The sequence below is a fragment of the Mirounga angustirostris genome, unplaced genomic scaffold (genome assembly GCF_029215605.1).
Source record: "Mirounga angustirostris isolate CCGP_5_RB_7025 unplaced genomic scaffold, mMirAng1.0.hap1 SCAF_16, whole genome shotgun sequence".
NCBI classification, from domain to species: Eukaryota; Metazoa; Chordata; class Mammalia; order Carnivora; family Phocidae; genus Mirounga; species Mirounga angustirostris.
This window is the reverse complement of record NW_026991724.1, coordinates 27,654,918-27,674,472: the sequence shown is the minus strand read 5'-3', so window position 1 is coordinate 27,674,472 and position 19,555 is coordinate 27,654,918. Positions and strand designations below refer to the sequence as shown.

Sequence of the window (19,555 nt, the reverse complement as noted above, 5' to 3'; positions counted from 1 at the left end):
AGGGCCTTCCCATCCCCTCAATCCCCTCGAGCCATCAAATCGTGCTCTCCACTTAAATTGTTGTCCATTTAATTATAACATGAATACATTGCAAAAAAAATTTTTTAACACTCCAGAGAGGTATAAAATTAATAGTAAACTCCTTCTCCCAGGGCTGTCCCCCTCCAACTTCTAGCTATTTCCATTTCTCTGTCCCAGTGTTGTCCAGGAAAACCTGACCCTCCAACCTGCCATAGTATTTAGTGGCCTCCAGGATGGAATCGGAGGAGTTCAGCTCACCTGCCCGCCTCCCATGTCTCTGCCCACTTCCACGACCAGTTTCTTGCTAATTAGGGAATTACTTGTGGTTCTTCTGGTGGTTACCTTTATAACTTTCTTTTTTTTTTTTTTAAGATTTTATTTATTTATTTATTTATTTTATTTACTTGACAGAGCGAGAGAGGGAACACAAGCAGGGGGAGTGGGAGAGGGAGAAGCAGGCTCCCCGCTGAGCAGGGAGCCCGATGCGGGGCTCGATCCCAGGACCCCGGGATCATGACCTGAGCCGAAGGCAGACGCTTAATGACTGAGCCACCCAGGCACCCCCCTTTGTAACTTTCAATAAGAAATTTGAGTCAATATTTGTCAACTCCCCACCAAGTCAGCTGAGGAAACCCGGCTCCTCTCTGTGTGTTTGTCTCTGGAACAGGGTCCCGGGGCAGGCAAGGGCGGAACCCACAGCAGTCAGTTAAAGAAGGACCTTAAACCCTTCCTGCTCCAGGGTGGCTTTGCGATCCTGGTTTTTGCAGCCAGATCCCCTTTTCTGACAGAATCCTGGGTGCCATATACAAAATAGTTAACAGTGGATTTGTTGTGACAGAGAGAGTGAGCCCCATAGGGCTGTCTCGGGGCCCAATTCTAGGGGGATGGTGTGAGTCGCTCCCAAAGGCCCAGAGCCCTTCACCAAGTCCCCCAGCCCGATCCTCTCACTTGACAGGTAAGGACACCAGGGCCCCGAGGGGACAGGGAGGTGGTCAGTGCTGCCAGGCTCCCTGCACCCAGGCCTCTATGGACAGGGTTGGCTGTCTCCTCACTCCTCTGGATGATGCTGAGACAAGCCCCAGGCTCCCAGAAACCTGAGCACGTCCAAGCCGGGGATTTGCAAGCTAGTTCATGGTCTGGTTAGGACTGTTTTTTCTCCTGCCCTCTCTCTGGAGCCCACCCCTCAAGGCTTTGTTCCTGCACCCCACAGAGACTGCTCAGGTCTCGACCCCTCCTTGCAGCACCCCCATGCACACACCCCTCCCCACTTCCTGCCTGTGCCCTCTCTGGAGCCCTTGAACCTCTTTCAGTCCGTGCTGAGGGCCTGGGTGAGCTTCTCCAGCCTCGTCGCCCTCAATTCCTCACACACCCGGACAACTCTCACTTGTCTGGGGCCAGCCCCGCCCTCCCTCCTGAGTTCTGCCTCCTCCGGGTCCATTTGGACATCTCAGCACATCTCAAATTAATACATGCCACCTGACTCCCGGCTCCCACCCTCCCCCAAACCTGCTCTGCCCCCGCTCTTCCTTCCACCAAGAGCAGCTTCGTTATACACACGAGGAGGTGGCTTTAATGGGCTCTGCCTCCCACATCCCGCCTCCCCCGGCCCCCAGCACAGCTGCCGGTGTGGTGCGCCCTGACCTGCCGTTGCCTCTCCCCTGCAGGGGTGCAGCAACCTCCCAGCAGGTGTCCCTACTCCCCCCTCCAGTCTGTTCTCCTTACAGCAGCAGAGTCCTTGTTCCCACACTCTTCATCAGAACCTTCCAGAAGCTTCCCATCTCACTCAGCATGAAAGCCCAAGTGCCTACAAGCTGCGCCCCACCCTTGCCTCCATCACCCCACTCCAGTCCCACGGCTCCCTCCTCCTGCCACGGACGGGTGCTTCCCGCCACGCCACCCCTGTCCGGGGCCTGCATCCCGGGCTCCCCCACCACCGCAGGATGGCCTCTGCACCCGCAAGGAGAGAAGCTCACCCCAGCCCCCCTCAGCCTCCACTCCAATGTCATCCTGCCCTCCCCAGCTCCCCTCAGCAACACTCCTCAGGCCTCCTCCTTACCAACTGCCTCAGTCTTTCCTCCTGACGTGGTCTAGAGATTACTTAACTGTTAATTATCTCGCACACACACGCACACACACAAATGTAGGCTCTGGAGAGGTAGGGACAGTATTGATCATGTTCGATCCCAGCACCCGGGACAATGGGGAGGTTGTACACCCAGTAGGTGCCCCTCCACTTGCTCACCCTCCCCTCCCTTGGCCATGTCCCTGTGTGAGGCTCAGCCAGAACAGGGAGACAGAGAGCCAGATTTTCTGTTTAAAGGAGGTTTCCCCAGCTGGGATCAGGTTGGGGTGGGGGGAGGCCAAGACCAGAGGCTCCCCAGTCCTGGTGTCCAGCTGGAGACAACAGAACGAAGGTCATTTCAAAACCAGCAGGGCTCCTAAGCAGAGGCAGTGGGAGGGGCTTGCGAGGGGTCACGCCCAGAGGGGTTAGGAGGATTGGGAAGGGCTGGGAGGGGCTCCTCCAGGCTGAGCCCAGAGCCCAGACACTCCCAGGGGCCTGGCCAGGAGACGCTGAGGCAGCCAGAGACCCCGGGTCCACTCTGCTGCCTCCGCTCCCCTCCTTCCTCAGAGGAGAGGAGACCTGGAGGCCTGTGTAAGAGCACGGTATCTGGAGTCCGGCACACCCAGGCTCAAATCTTAGCAGGATCTCTTTTCTAGTAGTGTGACTTCAAGCTTATGTGCCTCCTGCCCCTGGGAATCCCTCATTCGGTCTTATTTTTTTAGGGAAAATCCTCACAAGGATTTGAGGTGGGCCTGGATTATTGGTTTACCAGTGGAAACCCTCATTGGTGAACGTGTCCCCTGCCCTCCAGCCCCACGACATCCTCAAGCTGAGGAACCGACCCCCACATGTCCCAGGACTAGTGCTAACGAAGGGCAGCTGCTCCACATGCAACCTGGGACCCCACACTGTCCTGGGGCTTGGACCCTCGGGGCTCCTGTCCTGTGGGCTGTGTGTGGTAGAACCCCGCATGAGGGGTAGGAGGCCCAGCCAGCCCCGTGGGTCACCGAAACCTCCTTCAGCCTTGGTCCACCTCCCTCCTTCCTGGTTTTCCAGATCCCACCCTCACTTTGGGTTCAGACCTAACCCATACAGACCCCCAAAGCCCTTCTTGGGGTGCCTGGCCTGGATGGGTAAAGTGCAAGGACATAGTCATCAGCCAGTGCTGATGTGAAAAGAGAGCCCTGATGCCAAAGACATGGGTCCCAGCCCCTGCCTGGCCTCATCTCTGAGCCTCTCTTCCAAGGGCATCAGATGGGAAGATGGGGCCAACGCCCTGGTAGACTCAGCAAGTCTGGAAAGACGGGCAGATGCCCAGAGGCCTCCGGGAAGCACCGGAGAGTACTGTTAAGGGGTGGACCAGATGTCTAGGTTCGAGCCCCGACTCATAGTGGACCAAGGTCCTTACCATTGTTGACCCTCAGTTGTCTAATCTATAAAACGGTACATATAATTCAAGACAATTAAGGTTGAAACATGATCACACATGCCAAGAGTCGAATGTAACTATTGGCCCCTACTATTTTAAGATGAAGACATGGCACAGCAGCGTTACAAACATGTTAGTCTCGTCTAAGAGTTTGACCTTCTCTAAATGCACCGCCCCTGGAACTGTGCACACAGCCCTTGGTCTGGGTTAGAGGCTCTTTGAGAATGTGCGGGCAGGACGTAGGCTTCTGCTCCTCAGTCCGCGCCCCGGCTCTCTGCCCCCAACTCCGGAGGGTGGATGAGGTGGCGCCGTCACTTCCCCAGGTCGGCCCCCAGGGGGCGCTGCCCGGGGCCGGGCTGGCTTGTTCCAGGGCCCCTGTGTGTTGCCCTCCCCAGCTACCTGGACAGCCTGGATCGGATTGGGGCCGCCGACTACCAGCCCACCGAGCAGGATATCCTCCGAACCAGGGTCAAAACCACTGGCATCGTAGAAACCCACTTCACATTCAAGAACCTCCACTTCAGGTGAGGCCCGGGGAGCCTCCCGTACCCTGGCGAGGGCACTGTGACAGATGGGAGACACCAGCCTCTCGGCCTCATCTTGTCTGCCTTGGGGAGCTCTCCAGTTGGGACAGGCAGTTAGATACAAGAAGGGACCTGTCTGTGTGTCTGTTTTCCACCAAGTTCAGGGGCCAGGACGACCAAGGAGTCTTCCTGGAAGAGGCCTCCTGAAGTGGGTCTCCAAGGAACAGGGAGGATTTGAGTGGACAAAGGAGGGGAGTCCTGTCCCTGGGTGACTTCTGAGGAGGAGGAGGGCAAATCCCCCAGTGGTCCCCTGAAGGCCTCCTTGTGGGCGGGGGAGGGAATGAAGATGGATAAGCCCAAGCAGTGTCTGTGAGACCCCAAGGCCCCAGATAATCTCAGAGCTGGAAGGGGCTTAGAGATCAGCTGACCCACCGCCTCTAGGTACATGTGGGGAAACTAAGGCCTGGGAGGAGCCAGGCTGTCCCCAAGCACAGAACACAGCTCAAGTCTGGGAGCTCAGAGCACCTCAGAACAGAAGCCTGAGGCAGGAAGCTGGACTTCTCATGCGCTCCTGGCAAGTTGTGTCCCCTCCTGGGCTAACCTCCCTGTACTGAGGCCTGAGAGTCCCTGTCCTGCCCCCGCCTACCTTCCAGATGTGGTTTCTGGGTGTCCGCAGAGCAAAAGGAGAGTCCAGGAGGGCAGGGACCATAGGTCGGTAGACCTGTGTAAGGCCCTGCTTTGTGGCCCCCTGCCCTGCCTGGGAGGGCTGGATCCCACACGGCCTTCCTAGCCCAGGCCTGCTCTCACACAGACTGAGGGGGCTCAGGGTCTCCCTCGGGGGCCCTAGACCCAGCAGGCAGCCCTGGACTCAAGAGCCTCCCCTGAACCTAGGGAGTGCAGCAATGGGCTGAGTGGCCGCACAAGGTGTCTCTTGCCTTCTGGCCTCCTCAGTGTCTCCAGCCTGCACCTCTGGACACGAGGGGACCCAGCAGGCAGAGTGTGAGAATAAGCATTGTGGAGGGTCACAGAGGCCAGGGGCCATGCCCCTGTATTTCAGATGCGGAAGCAGGACCCATGGGAGGCGGCGGTAGGACGGGAACCTGACTTGCTTTCTTGCCCGGAGCTTACTGGCCTCTGCCCATAGTGGTTCTCCTGTCGGGAGGACCTGGGGTCCCTGTGCACACTGGGTCAGAGCCTAGGCCCACGAGGCTGTGGGTCTTTGCTCAGGGCATGAGGGTAGGAGACCAACCTCTTACCTCCAGGACATGGTCCCACCTGCCCATGGTCTCCTCTCACAGCCCTCATGTCCCCTGGGGGGGGGTGTCTGGAGGGGCAGAATCAGGGAGCCATCTGCCGGGGAGGGGTGGCACGGAGCAGAGGTGAGGCTTTGCAGACAGATCCGGGTCAGACCCTCGCTCTACCATACCAGCCCTTGCCAGGACCACGGGCCCTTCACGCCTTGGTGTCTCCCATCCCTCCACGTAACGGCTGCCGGCCCCGGCCCACCCAACACCCCCCAGGCCGGTCCGGGATTTGCCCAGACCACAGACATGACCAGACACACACAGAAGGCCAGGAACAGGATGTGCATGCTGCCCCGAGAGGAGGCGTTTACCGGGGACCAGCCGAGGCGCCCCCTTTGTAAGATTCTCGAGCTGCAAGGGCAGGTCTCTGAGCCCCGGCATGTGAGCGCAGCCTGGTCATGGGGCAGATAGCAGCGGTCCGCCCGTTGGCACCTGCAGCGGGGCTCCCCGGGAGGCTCGGGGCTTGACCAGGCACCCCCACACCCGCCTGGGCCCCACCGCCCGCCCCTCACAGCTTCCCTGTCTCCCCTCACCAGGCTGTTCGACGTCGGGGGTCAGCGATCTGAACGCAAGAAGTGGATCCACTGCTTTGAGGACGTCACAGCCATTATCTTCTGCGTCGCGCTCAGCGGCTACGACCAGGTGCTCCATGAAGACGAGACCACGGTGAGTGGCCCTGGGCCCGCCCGGCCTGTGGTGGCATGGAGGGACTCGGCCTCGGTGGCCCCGGTGGCTCTGGGGCGGGGCCAGCTGTGTTGGCCGGGGTTCGGCCGTCGGGGGGCCGTGCCCGCGGCCAGGCAGACGGCCTGGGATTTGGGTGCGGGAGAGGCCACGTCGGACAGCTAGTGCCTCTTCGGTAAACACAGCAGAGGCCCAGGGGCCGTCGGGCCAGAGCGGAGTTAAGCCAATCCTAAAAGAAAGCCAGGTGCAGTCAAGCAAGAATGTATGTAAGACAGAAATAGCCGGTGTTCGGCCTGACAGCCTGCGGCCAGAGCGGCGTGTGGCTGCCAAGGGGAGGGCAGCGGGGCGCGGGCCCCTCCTCAGAGGAGGACGGCCACGCTGGCCCCCAAGGGAGGTCCTCACCTGGAGAGAGGCGCGGCCTTTCTCTGGGCCTACTCCTGGTTCGCCGCCAGATTTCGGCAAGCCCGCCTCGGTTGCTATTACCTGTCAAAGTGGGGTAACGATGGTACCTTCGTCGTGGGGCCGTTGGCGAAGGAATGAGAGAATGCGCATGCAATGCCCGGAACGGCGGAGCTGGTGGTTGTTCTGTCACTGGCGACTGTCCCTATGTGTGGGGGGCGTCCACTGAGCAGCGGGCCTGTCTGCAGAGCCTGCAAGGGAAGCTGGGTGTTGGCGTGGTGCACCCGCGGGGTCCCTAGAGACGAGCCCGCGGCACCCCCTGGGGGTCACGGGGTCCTGGCTGTGGGGTCAGCCCCTCGTGCGGGACGCACGCACGGACCCTGGGCCCCAGCCTCTCAAAGTCAGCGCTGAGAGCTGGAAGCAGTGTGTCGTCACGGCAGGCCCTGAGCACGGTGGCCTCTCTGGGTCTGTCTCCGCCTCAGTCCTGGCCTGCTGGTCCCGCAGGGCTGCTGGGCGCGTCCGATGGGCTGCAGGCTGGGGTGCCGCGCCGTGGGGAGAGACTGGCACAGGGATGAGGCTTTTGGCAGACTGGGACCGGAGCCGTCGGCGGGGGGGCGTGGGCGGGGGTGAAGCCCATGCTGGTTTGTCTGCCTTGCCCTTCCTCTTTCGGGGCCAGCTGCACCCCTGAGCTGGGTTCCAGCAAAGCCCCCTAAGGCCTGCCTTGTCCAGGGGTGAAGTTCCTGGGACCCTGGCTGGGAGCTCGTTCTGGTAATGCTATCACTCTCAGTGGCCTCGGCAGGCTGTGGCGTCTCGGGTCCCTGGAGCCGGGAGGTGGGTAGATGCCCACGCTGGGCTGCGCTTGGACCCGGACTCACTGGCCGCCCCCCACCATGCACCCCTGCACAGGGACGGCCCTGGCATATCTCTCACTGTTCCGCCGGTTGACTCTATGCTTCTGAAGCTGCTCTTCACTGTGCAGTGGAATCCACCCACATGGTCTGGGGTCCACTTGGCTCATCTTTTCTCCCTCCCAAGCCTGGGAGTGAGAAGCAGGGCTGGGCAGGGAATGCGATGCTAGCCCAGCCACGGGTTGCAAAGCACGCAGAGAGCTGGAGGGCAGGAGGGCCCCTCTCCCTGAACTCGCCTCTCCCCTGCGACCTGCCCTCCCGGGCCTGCAAGCAGCTTAAACCCAAGTCCCAGGCTCCAAAGCCATGGGGCTGGGCCTCTCACTCACCTCTGGAGCACCAGGGTGAAGCAAAGGGACATCTCTGTGGGTCTGGCAACCACCGGGCCCCCAGCTCCTTGGCCCTCGGCTCACCAGTGAACACGGGCTGGTTAGGTGCCAGGCCTTGTGCTCGCGAAGCCCTCACAGTCTGCCCACCCCGTCCAGCCCGGACCTCCCAGAGCTCCTCACCAGCCCGGCTACTGAGTGCAGCACAGCTTCTGGGGACCTCTGTCCCCAGGCCCCTCGGCCTCCTCCTCTTCTTGCCTTTACTGTCCCTCTTCCACCCTCTCTCTCCTCTCTTCCTGCCCCATTTCTCCGGCCCTTGTTGCACAAGGGCTGAAGCACAGGACCTTGCGGAAGCCAAGGCCAGGAATGGGCTTTTCCTGGAGCCCTTTCCGCCCAAAGCAGGCCGCCCGTGCCCCCTGGGAAGAGCAGCGGCCCCTCCGGGAACAGGCTTCACGACATGACCACCGCTCACAAAGGCGGCTCATTGGCCCGGCCCGGCAAGAACAGTACCATGGCCAGAGAACTAAGCAAATGTCTGTGTGCCCAGGACACGGCCACACTGGGCAGCTGGGGAGCCAGACGGCGCTGGCCCTGCCCGTGGGGGAGCGTGGGCAGCCTCTCCCTTCCTCCTTCGTAAGATGGCCCCGGTGGCTGAGCAGCCTCGTGGGCAGCGGTGAGGCCCACTGCACGCCGACTCTGCGCTCGGGAGGCGGCCGTGGCCGGGCTGCTCCATCCAAGCATGTGGCGAAAGGACAAGCTATGGGACACGGACACTCCGCCCCGGGAGGCAAAAGCTCGACCCCAAGGCTGACCAGTCCTTGGTCGTCAGACTTCCTCTGTGGTCAGCCCGCACGTCCCTCCTGGCCCGGGGCAGGAGTGGGGCCTGCCGGCACAGAGGGGTCTGCAGATGGCTCCTGGAGCCTGGCCAGGGGCCGGGGGCTCCGGGTTGCCCCCCGCCGGCCGGCCGCCCCGCCCACTGCAGCCCGGCGGCCCGAGAGTTTCATCCTGTCCTCATACCCCAGGCCGGTGGCTCCGGCGGCCCCGGGCCTCGGTCTACCATCGCTTCTTCAGGCTCTGTTGTCACCGCCGCCTGCAGGGCCTTAACTTGCCAAACCAAGGCCAAAACCATGCGCAGATTCTGAGAGACGCTCCAAGCTGGGCAGGTATGAAGCGCCTCCCTCCAACCGAAACCATCAGTTAAGAGTTGAAAGCACCAGGTTGTCAGGGCCCCGCCGGGTGACTTGCTGTGACTGCCTGCCCCTCCCACTCCCACCTCCCCACCCTCGCCGTCCTCGGTCCTCGTCCTCAGTCCAGGGCGACCGTGGCCTCCGCCGGCCTGCGTGGGGGCCTCAGGATGGGCTGGCTTGACTCCCCGGACCCAAGACTGGCGGAAGCAGTATTTCAGTTTTTTCCTCTCTCTTTTCTTCCTGTGTTCTGGGGTTTTATCTTCCTTTCCGTGTTAATCTGTTTTGCTGGGTTTCTTCTTGGGGTTCTTCTGGCCACTCTACTGAGAAACCAGCCCCAACAACTAGCTCACCCAGAGCCGCCGCCGGCCCAGCCGCGGCCCAGCCAACCAACTCGATCTCCCAACTGCACCAAGGCCACAGCAAGATCACCCCCCAGACGCTGTCCCCCTGGTGTCTGCTTCCAACTCTGGATTAATTCGAGGATCTCCTCGTCCTCGGTTAATGTTTCCCAAAGGAATGCGTGCACCCTCCCACCCCCGCTGGTGAAACCAAATGAGACCCCGGTAGAGAACTCTGCATGGCCCGTGGTTCCGTGTAGATGTGTTGGATGGTGGTGCTGCCCCCGCCCCCTGTGTGCATGGTGCATGTCCTCTCCATGGGCTGGAGCCCCTCGGGGGGACTTCGCTGCCCCATCCCAGGGCGGCCCTCCGCAGGGGGGGGAGGGTGGGCAGCATTCCCCACCAGCCCTGCCCACCCTGCTCTGCCCCAGCCTGCCTGCGTGTGGAATGAAGTAAGGAGCGTGTCCCGTTTGTCCTGCGGGTCCTCCCATCTCTGTCCCTCGGTGGTGCAGTCGGCCATGTCAGCGGGCCTTTCCTTTGCTTGGTGAGCTGTGTCGGTGGCCGCGGGGAGCCAGGGCCCCGGGCACGGCCAGCCCTCACCTGCCTCTCCGCTCTGTTGCAGAACCGCATGCACGAGTCCCTGAAGCTTTTCGACAGCATCTGCAACAACAAATGGTTCACAGATACGTCCGTCATCCTGTTCCTTAACAAGAAGGACATATTTGAAGAGAAGATCAAGAAGTCCCCGCTAACCATCTGCTTCCCCGAATACACAGGTAGACAGTCCCTGTCCCGGCAGGGACAGCAGGAGCCTGGGAAGCCGCTTCTGGCCATGCACATTCCTGGGGGATCCGCCCCTGACCTAGCCCGGTCCGCATTCCCCGGGCTCTGAGGGGGCACAGCATTCTGTGAGGAAGAATCCAGCACAGAACAAAAGACGGGCCTCCCCCGCACCTCCCCCACCCGCCCCCCGAATGTGCTGTAGGGAGGCAGGCCGAGCGGTCAGGGGGAGCCCGGCTGGAAGCCTGGTTCTGCCACCCACGAGCTATGGGCGCTCGGCTCCCTCCTGGAGGCTCGGCTTGGTCATCTGTAAACACAGATTATCAGCAAGGTGACAGCACCAGGGCGACAAGGGGCTTAAAAGCTGGGGCTTTGAGTCAGGCACCTGAGGGTCATGCCCAGCTCTGCCGCTCAGAGCAGGTCACGTAATCCCTGGGATTCTGCGGCCCTCCCTCAGGACTGGCTGTGAGGACAAAGTGCGCTTAGGAGCATGGAGAACTTAGCATGGCAACTGGCACATAGTAGGTGCTCACTAAACATTTGCTGGGACTGTTATCGTTGTGATTGTAAGTAACAACGCCTCCATATGGGCTCTTACACGCAGGGAGTGGCCCACTGGCTCTGACAGAGCTTCTCGAGCAGTAGAGACCCAGGGCTCCCTGCAGAGGGGCTGAGGAGGTCAGGACCACCTCTGTTAATGGTGCCATAGTTTCCCCAACTGTGGAATGTACGGGCAGCCAGGGAGGACAGCCTGACCAGGGCCCCATGCACCAGGAAAGGTGGCCCACTGGCTTTTCCAGGTGGCCAGAGCCGGGCCAGAGGGGAGAGTGGGGGGAGAAGTAGGCCTCCCCAGCCCGACCAGGCCCCAGCCTGGAAAGTACAGAGCAAGGGCAGAGCCCCAACAAGGCGGGCCTGTCAGGGGAGCACCCGGGCTGAAACCCACTTCCTTGAGAGTAGATGTGGGGGTCATGACTTGGGGCCAGGCAAGCAGTACTGTCTCCCCCCACCACAAGGCCAGGCTGACTACCCCAGAGGCCAGGCCCCCAGTAGCATGCGACCAGAGACGGATAAGACCCTCATGCCCACCAGTCAGCCTCCTCTTAGCCACGAGTTGGGGGTTTGTGGATCCTGCCCTGGGTGACCTGGGCTGTGGCCTATGGTACAGTGGAAGCAGGCAGGACGGGTCGGTCACCACGGCTGGTTTGGGGCTGAGGAAGTCTGAGTGATGACCTGTAGGTCCCAGGGACACTCTCCCTCACCTCCAGCCCTGATTACAGAAGGAGCTGTGGTCTGGTAGACCCTCAAGGCCAGGCCCATGTGCCCATGTGCCTGAGGGGCTGGGACCCCCTTCCAGATATGCCCCTTCCAGGCTTCCAGCCCAGCCCAGCCCTGTGGCTCTAAGATCCAGCCCCACTCCCTGCCGGCCCTCAGCCACTGGTGGCAGCCCCACCGTGCCTGGCCCAGACTCCCAGAGCTCGTGGGGGCTTCAGTGCAAAGCCGGGGGTCCTGTTCTGCTTCTCCCCGGACAGCAGCTGATCTCCCGAAACACCTGTCCCTAGGCTCACCTGGGAATCGGGCAACGTGGCACTCCCCAGGCTGGCCACAGAGCCAGGCGGCTGTTAATCCCCGGTTGCAAACGGGAGAAAGGCGAGGGTGAGAAGGATTGGGGAGGCCAAGGAGGCTCATGGGCGCCCAGCGACGGCCAAAGGACATGGGGAGGACAGGCCTGCAGGCCGGGTCAGCCCGGGGCCCGCCTTCTCCGAGTAGGACCCACAGTACGAAGGAACACTTGCAGCAGGAGTCAGTGGGTGCAGATTCAAAAGGAAAACAGGAGTTTCATGAAACGAGATTCACCCTTGATACAGACGAGGCACCGTGAGCTTTGATATTTTGCTTCGTTATTTTCAAACTGGACGTGGACTGCCGACTTGACCGTGCAGCCCCCTCTTGGCTTCGCTGGGCCGTCACGCTCCCCCCGCATCAGGTCGTGCCCCCCGGGGTGGTCGCGGGAGGCCGGGCCTGCGGCGGCCTCGCCTCACCGGCCCACACCTGCTCTCTCCTCCAGGCCCCAGTGCCTTCACCGAAGCCGTGGCTTACATCCAGGCCCAGTACGAGAGCAAGAACAAGTCCGCCCACAAGGAGGTCTACACCCACGTCACCTGCGCCACCGACACCAACAACATCCAGTTTGTCTTTGACGCCGTGACGGACGTCATCATCGCCAAAAACCTGCGGGGCTGCGGCCTCTACTGAGCCCCTGCCTCACCCCCGGCTGCCCACCTCCCTGCCTGGCCTGCTGCCCCGCCCCTCCCCTGGAACCAGAGCGCCACCCCCGCTCACACCGATCTCTGCACTTGACAGCGAAGCACCTGCGGCCGGCACCACGGAGGGTGGAGGGCACAGCCTCCGGGGGCCGCCCCTCCCCCAGACGCCAGAACACGCGGTAACGCGGGGGCCGGGCCGGGGGGCTGAGCGGCCTCCGCTTCATCTCTGAGTGTTTGGTCCTGGGGGGATGGTGGCCGCCGTTTGGCCCGGAACGGGCATGCGCTACACTTGGTAACTCATACTCGAAGCCCCGGGGTCTCCTCCTGTGTGGGGGTGGCTCTGGGGGACACGGTGCCGGCCGGGGTGGGGCCAGCGGGAGCCACTGCTCAGCCTTTTCTGGGGTCTGTCTGGTCGAGGGCAGCTCCGTCACCAAAAGCCAGGGTGGGACCAGCCCAAGCACGTGGGGGTCCCAGGGCTCAACCTTGGCGAGTGCCTCCCTCCTCCTTCTGCCTGGATCTCAGCCCCCAGGCACAAGCCCTTTCTAATCTGGACCATCCTTCCTTGCACACCCGTGGAGGAACCCCATCCCTGACTCCTCACAGCTCTGGAAATGCTTCTGCGACGACGGGTATTGCAAAGGCACGTGGTGGATGGTGGGAGGGGTCGAGTCCCGCGCCCAGCTCCGGTGTTGTCTGGGATGGGGGCCTCACCCAGTGCTTGCAGGCTCGAGGGTGACCCATTCACTTTCTCCCAGCGCCTGGGTCTCAGGCAGCGGCTCCAGAATGTGAGTAGACGCGCTTCTCCTTCTCGAGTCACAGTGAATCCAGCTCAGCAAGGGCAGGCACGGCCCCTCGGGCCCCCTGTTTTGAGGTTGGGGAGGCCCAGGGGAGGTATTGATGTGGCCCCTGCAACCGAGGCCGTGGTGAAGAAACCAGACTTTGTGCAGAGCTTGTGCTGTCCGGCCAGCCCTCAGAGGCAGAGGAGGGCCGACCGAGGCTGGAATGTGCACTGCGAAGGGGCCAAGGCTGGCTCGGACGCATACCCAGCGCCCCCTTCTCTGGAGAGAGGGTCCTAGGAGGCCTGGGAGGGGCTTTGCTACAGAGGTTCCTGAGCAGGCAGGGGTGGGTGACTCTGGGAACTCCTCGGGCAATCAGCACGCCTCTCTCTCACACCCGGGAGCCTCGGGGGGCCAGTGCCACCAGCCAAGGCCACAGACAGGCCCCGGGGGCTCATATGGCAGGCTAGGGAATCAGATGTGCCCCTGGAGGGGCCCCTGGCTCCTTCCTCCAGCCCTCTGCTCTCCCAGCCTCCACTCTGGGCTCTGCTCCTGGACACCCAGTGCGGCCCCCTGGGCTGCCCCAGAGCCAGGAAGAGCCCCGTGGCAACAGCTCTGGGCTTCTCGGTTCCAGCAGCCCCGGAGCTCTGGCTGCACAGGAGGCCCAGGGCAGCACCCCCCGACCCCCATGCCAAATGCCTACAGGGAGGGGCGCCACCGGTAAGCCCCCTCCGTCACTGCGCTCTGAGCGCTGCACCCCGGCCGCCTCGGGGCAAATCACAGGGCTGCCTTGCTGTGTGCGAGGCCCCCGGGCGCTGGCGCAGCAGAGGACAGCGCCGAGAGCCGGCGGTCTCCAAGCCCTGCCACAAGCGGCCGGGGCCAGTGAGGCCGCTCTGCCCAAGAGCGAAGACATAGCGGGTATTTTCCGGCATTCCCACCCGGGGGGGGTGGTCAGCTGCGCCCCCAGCTCGCCCCGGGAGCCCACACTCACAAGCAGCCCCCAGAGGAGGGTCGCTTGGCCAGCCCCACCTCTGAGGCTTGTGGCCCTGGAGGTGGGAGCCGCTGGCCGCCTGGGGCCTTCCTGTCCTTCTGGGCCCATGGGCCGCCCTGCTGCTTGCAGTGCTCCCGCTGTCCCACCCTCCCTGCCGCAGGGGTCCCCGCTGTCTAGTGGGAACCCACAAGGAGAGGGTATCCGGGATGAAGGTCCCTCCCCGTCCGCTGCAGCTCCCATCCACGTCGTTCCCAGTGGCGCCACAGTGGGGAGGGATGACAGAGGGGGACACGAGTTTTGGCTCCGTCGCGGGTGTGGGTGTGAGGGGAAGAGGTTGAGAGTGTGAGAGACCAGATTCTTGTCCATGGTGGCCACATGCATGTCCCCAAAAGGACCATGCTTAAAGTCTGTGAATGGCTCTAACTGAGCGGGCTAAGGACACCTGGATTTCTAGGAGGAGCACCTTTGCCAGACCCATGACGATTGTGCGCGCCGCCTAGATGCCTGTGGGCCAGGTCTGTGCCCCGCACCAACCGCCCTCCCGAAAGCCCGCTCTTGGCCGAGCAGGCCGTCCTGCTGAGAACCAACAGGCCCCCTGGGCTCCCGGCCTGACTGGAGGGAGCCCTGCCGAAGGCCCAAGTAGGAGCTCAGGTGAACCTGCGCACTCCGGCCTGAGGAGGGTGTGGGCTCTGGCCCAGGCCCGAGCAGGACAGCTGTGACACTCTGGGCTCCTGGGACATTTTCCATGGAGGCTTTAGAAGCCAGGGGCCCTGGCCCCTTCCCCTCCCCTCTCGGGGTCTATAGCCGTGAGCTCCGACCCAGGAATGTTGGCAGAGCCCAGGCAGAAGGCCACCGCGCCTCTCCCGGCAGCCCAGCTCCACACCCCGCTGCGGGAACCGGAGATACCCGGGCCCTCCGCGACCATCCGGGGCAACAGTGAGTCTCCCGCGGCGGGGGAGGGGTGCAGCAGTAGCAAGAGACACCCCCCCACCCGCCACAGGACCCCTCGTAGGCGGGCTGTCTGTAAACCCCCAACAGGGAAGGCCGGGGAGTCCTGGGGAGTCCTGTCTCCGAGGCCCTTCTGCCCGCATGAGCCCAGTAAGGAGGGGCCGCCCCCAGGAGTGTTCACAGTTACCCCGCAGTGGCGCAGTGGCCGATTCTGCAAGTTTTTCCTGCCTCCACCCCCGCCTCCCTTCTTGACCTTCCCTCTTTCCCCCTGGCCTCACTCAGAGTGCTCCTCAACCCTCTTGGTAAGTAAACCGGCCACAGTCCCGACTCAGCCCCTGCTCCAGACCAGGTGGGGCTCGGTCCAGCCCCCTTTGGGAAGTCAGGCTGCATCTGTTCTTCTCCGAGCTTCTGGGAGTTATTAGGGGCACCTGGCAGCTCTCAGGCACGGAGGCCCGAGGCTCCGGCTCTGTGGCCACCATGGATTCAATCTGGGGTGCCAGGGGCAAGCACCCACAGACGGCTCCCCCCCCCCCCGCCGCCCCCGATCAGCGCCCAAACCTACGGCAGCCCAGGGCACAACACACAGACCAGGGGACAGGGCCACGCTGGGCGCTGCCGCCCCCGACTCCCCAGTGAGGCCGGTCCTGGGCCACCCTGCCCAGAGGCCTTCCCTCCGGGGGCTCAGGGCTCCGACAGACCCCGCGCCAGCCAAACACCCCTGTCAAGGGAGGGGCAGGCGGGGACAGAAGCAGAAAGAGGCCTAAGTCCTGGGCCCTCTCATCCGAGATGGGGAGGGGGTTCCTCTGGAGGGGAAGCGCTCAACCCCGGGCCCAGTGCTCCAAGACCACCCGCGGGAGCCCACACCCCTTACAGCACTGCTGTGACCCGTTCCCTCCCCGCCTCCCCACTCCCATCCCTCCTGCCTCCGCTCTTCTCCTGGCCCATCCCCACCCCTCCCAGGCCTCCTCCCCACGCTCCCACCCCCACCCCCGTCCCAGGCAGAGGGGAGCCGGCCACCTCCCAGCCCCGCCGCCGCCCACCCCACATTAACTAATTTTGTAAGAAGAGTGACTTGTTGGTTTAATAAATCTCTAGTTACTGTAAGAATTTACTGACTGCCGTAATGTCTTCATTAGTGACCTGCCGTTCATAAAGAGTGCCAGCTTTCTCCAGCGCCAGCATGATGCATCGCATCAGCACCCACATGACACAGGTCCCCGTGCTCGGCCTGCGGGCCACCCGGCCAACGGGCACACGCTTCTGGGGGCGGCTGGCCTGCCCCCGCTGACCCCTTGGGATGGTCACAAGCCCACCTTCTTGTCCTAGTGTGCTTGCTGCGGCCCCCCCACTGCCCAGGCCAGGGAATGGGGGGGGACAGGAAGGCGACCGCGGGCAGGAGGGCGTGGCCGTCACCTGGTCGTGATCTCTGGCTTCTTTTCCTTTTCTCAAGTGCTGCTTTCGCCATTTGGCATATATTCCCGCGTCTCTTTTCTCCGGGGAAGCTCGCAGGGACAAGCAGGGCTCCCGGCTCACGGGGGGTATGTTCCGGTCCGCGTGCGGAGGGAGGGCGGTCGGGCCTGCGGGTGTGGAGGGGGCTCAGTGCCGGCGCCTCCCCTCCCCACGGTTCTCCCCGAGCCTCCAGGATCAGCCCTCCTCCCAGACCCTCCCCACAAAACCAGGTCCAACCCTGCAGAGCGCCTCTTCCCCCTGAAGACCTTTTCAGTGTGCGCACTGTCCCCCCAACTAGACTGTGAGCTCTCAGAGAGCAGGACTTGAGCTGGTCGTTCCCACGGCCTCCCAGCAGCCCAGCAGGGGCCCCTGCATGCAAATCCAGTTGGTGCTGCTGGGCAGAGCAGGTGCATGCACGTGCCCTGCAGCCCTGGGCAGAGAGGCCGTGGAGGGGCTGAGCCTTAGCAGAGTGGACGTGTGGGGCATAAGTGGCTGGCCCCCACTTCTCCTGCAAGCTCTCGGGCCAGCCCGTGTGCCAAAGGGACGCAGTCCCCACTCGGCTCAGGTCACCCTGGTGACCCCTTCTGGTCCTGAGAGTGCTCCAGCGTATGTCCCCGCCACATCGCCCAGTGTCTGAAGACCAAAACGATGCTCGGGACAGTGGTGCAGTGGAGTTGGGAGCCAGCCTCTGGCTGTGGGCTTCCAGCTCCTGGTTGAGTGGCTATGGGACCAGGCGGCTCTGTGTGGTGGGAGGCCCTTTCCTAGTGAGTCCTTGGGTGGCGGAGCATCTGTTCTCTGCCCCCAGAGGTGGCGCCGGGAGCCTGAGTGTTCCCAGCCCTCGGCCTTGGGCTTCCACCCGTCCTCATCTGAACGGCCCCGGGGAGCCTCCCTGAGTGCAATTGTGCAGGCCGTGGGCCAACTTTGGGGGGCTGAGAACAGAATGTGCCGGTTGAGGCTGGGAGGGTAACAGGATCATAGGTGTTTACTGAACTAGTTTACAGAGCAGGCCAAGGCCGTTTCCTGCAGCTCGCAGAGGAGCTGAGAACCACGCCAGTGTGCAGGCTCCCGAGGGGCAGCTGAGCTCGTGTTCCAGCAACTGGCCTGAGCCGTGAGCGTAGGGTTTGGGGCTGGGAGACCCTTACAGGTCACTGGGGTAGTAATGCCGTCATGGAAGAGGGACTGAAGATGCGCAGAACTGGTCATGACCCTCTTAGGACTTACTCCTCTAAAGGCCACAGACCGCTCGTCTTAGCTGGACAAACCCATTTGGTGTCATAAGCTCTCTCTCTGGCCCAGAGCCGGGTCCACGTCTCTGCTCTTCTGGGCCCCCGCTCTGTCGGCTCTCCCTATTCCCTAAGGGTTGATGAGGCTAAATCAGGTGAGGCAGGTCAAGTGCTGGGCTTAGTGCTCGGCAGAGCAGGGCCCAGTGACCAGTAGAGGCCACCCCACCATCTTCCTCACCGGCCCTCCACCAGAGGAGGGCGGCCACGGCAACTCAACTGACCATGTACTCAGCTGCAGCTGCTTGCTGGGCCCCAGGGAAGGAGCTGATCCCCCATGCCACTTCTCTGCAATGACTTGTTCAGTCTTCTTACTAGAGAGGAACAGCGTGGCCTGGAGTTACCCATGGAGCTGGGTTTGGAACGGATAAGTTCCCAAGGCGAGGATAGGCTCCTTGGGGAAAATGAGTGGCTGTCCCTTTCCCTGGGAAGGTACATTCCATGGAGGAACCACCTTCCCATGCAGAAATGGCTTCGCTCACAGAGACACGTGCTCCCCTGCATTGCCAAGAAACATTACCCAAGTTTATGTGCTTGACACCCCACTGTAGAATGAGCCAGTCCTTGCCCAGGGCAAAGGGCCGCCCCCCTCAGGCTCTGCTCTATTGGGAGTGGCCATCACAGTCACTCCTTTGCTAAACAGATTCGTGTGTGCAAGACGGTACTTCACGTCTGCATTGCGCCAAACTCCGTGCAGCATCAGACGTGGCTGAGTTTGGCCCAGCCAGAGGAAGTCTGGCCAGACCCCCAGGGCCCCCTGCCTGGGCAGGACCATCTCCCCACAGTGGTGGCATGCAAGGATGCTGGCAAGAGCCTGGAGTGACTTCCCCTCCGTCCCTCACCACTCCCAGAGGACACTTCCACCCACAGATAGGGCCCCAGAGGAAAGACCTGGGCCGGAAGTGCCGCAACCCAGCTCGCGGGCTCGTCCAGCGCCACCTCCCCGACCCCTACACACCCGCCCATGCGGGGAGACCATCCAGTGGCTGGGTCTCAGTCCAGTCTCTGCCATTAGCCCCGGGACAACGGTATAGACGGCCCCGCACCGGACTGAGCCGGCCCTGTGCTGTGACAGGTCGCGTTTCTACTGTCACCTTCGAAGGAGCCCTGGGGGCCCAGGAGCCCCCGCCTGAGCTGCTGAGCAGCCCCGTTCCTCCCTCTCAAAACCTAATTCTCTTCTCTTTCCCTGTCTCCGTGTCTGTCCCTCCCGCTGTCTGTCTGGCTCTCTTTCCCTCCCCTGGGGCTGCAGAACCGCATGCACGAGTCTCTCATGCTCTTCGACTCCATCTGTAACAACAAGTTCTTCATCGATACCTCCATCATTCTCTTCCTCAACAAGAAAGATCTCTTTGGTGAGAAGATCAAGAAGTCACCTTTGACCATCTGCTTTCCTGAATACACAGGTGGGTGTCGGGGAGGCCCCGCCTCTGCCCATGGGCTTGGGGTCGGGCTGCCTGGCCTCCGCCCCAGTCCCACAGGGACGCCGAGACACACGGTAGGGTGTGGCCCACTTGGGCCCTTCCCAGGACACGGCCCCGGGCCGGTGGGGAGGAAACGGACCCTCCCGATCCACTGGTGTCGCAGTCACGTGACTCGAGAGCACCCTGGCAGGAATCACGAGGCAGGACAGGACCACAGCCTTCCCCTTTCATCTTGCTCACCGTCGAGAAAAACTCTCCTGCCTCCCCAGGCTCGCCAGTGGCCTGCCCTTAGCCCTGCGCTGGCAGGCCACGGGGCCGCACAGCACCTTGGCGTGAACTCGCAAGCGTGGGCACGTGGCCTGGAAGGCGGTCCAGGCTGCTTTTGAGCCCCCGCCTGCTCGGGCGTATGGTGTGCGGCACTCCTGCCCCTCCCCCACCACACCTACCCCCCTCCCCCAGCCATCCCCCCA

The 19,555-nt window shown here is 62.6% G+C and overlaps 1 protein-coding gene across 2 annotated transcripts in view; it reads left to right on the top strand.

Annotated features, from left to right (window-relative positions):
- The window catches only part of GNAO1 (G protein subunit alpha o1), a 171,523-nt gene that overhangs the window by 146,916 nt on the left and 5,052 nt on the right, over window positions 1-19,555 (top strand). The window contains exons 5-8 of one of the 2 annotated variants that reach the window (XM_045891100.3): window positions 3,908-4,036; window positions 5,877-6,006; window positions 9,799-9,952; window positions 12,022-16,016. In XM_045891100.3, the coding sequence (XP_045747056.1) occupies window positions 3,908-4,036; window positions 5,877-6,006; window positions 9,799-9,952; window positions 12,022-12,209 (601 nt within the window). In that variant the 3' untranslated portion in view covers window positions 12,210-16,016. Of the gene's footprint in view, window positions 1-3,907; window positions 4,037-5,876; window positions 6,007-9,798; window positions 9,953-12,021; window positions 16,017-18,913; window positions 19,068-19,555 lie in introns of those variants that run through there. The other variant, XM_045891101.3, reaches the window with a different exon arrangement.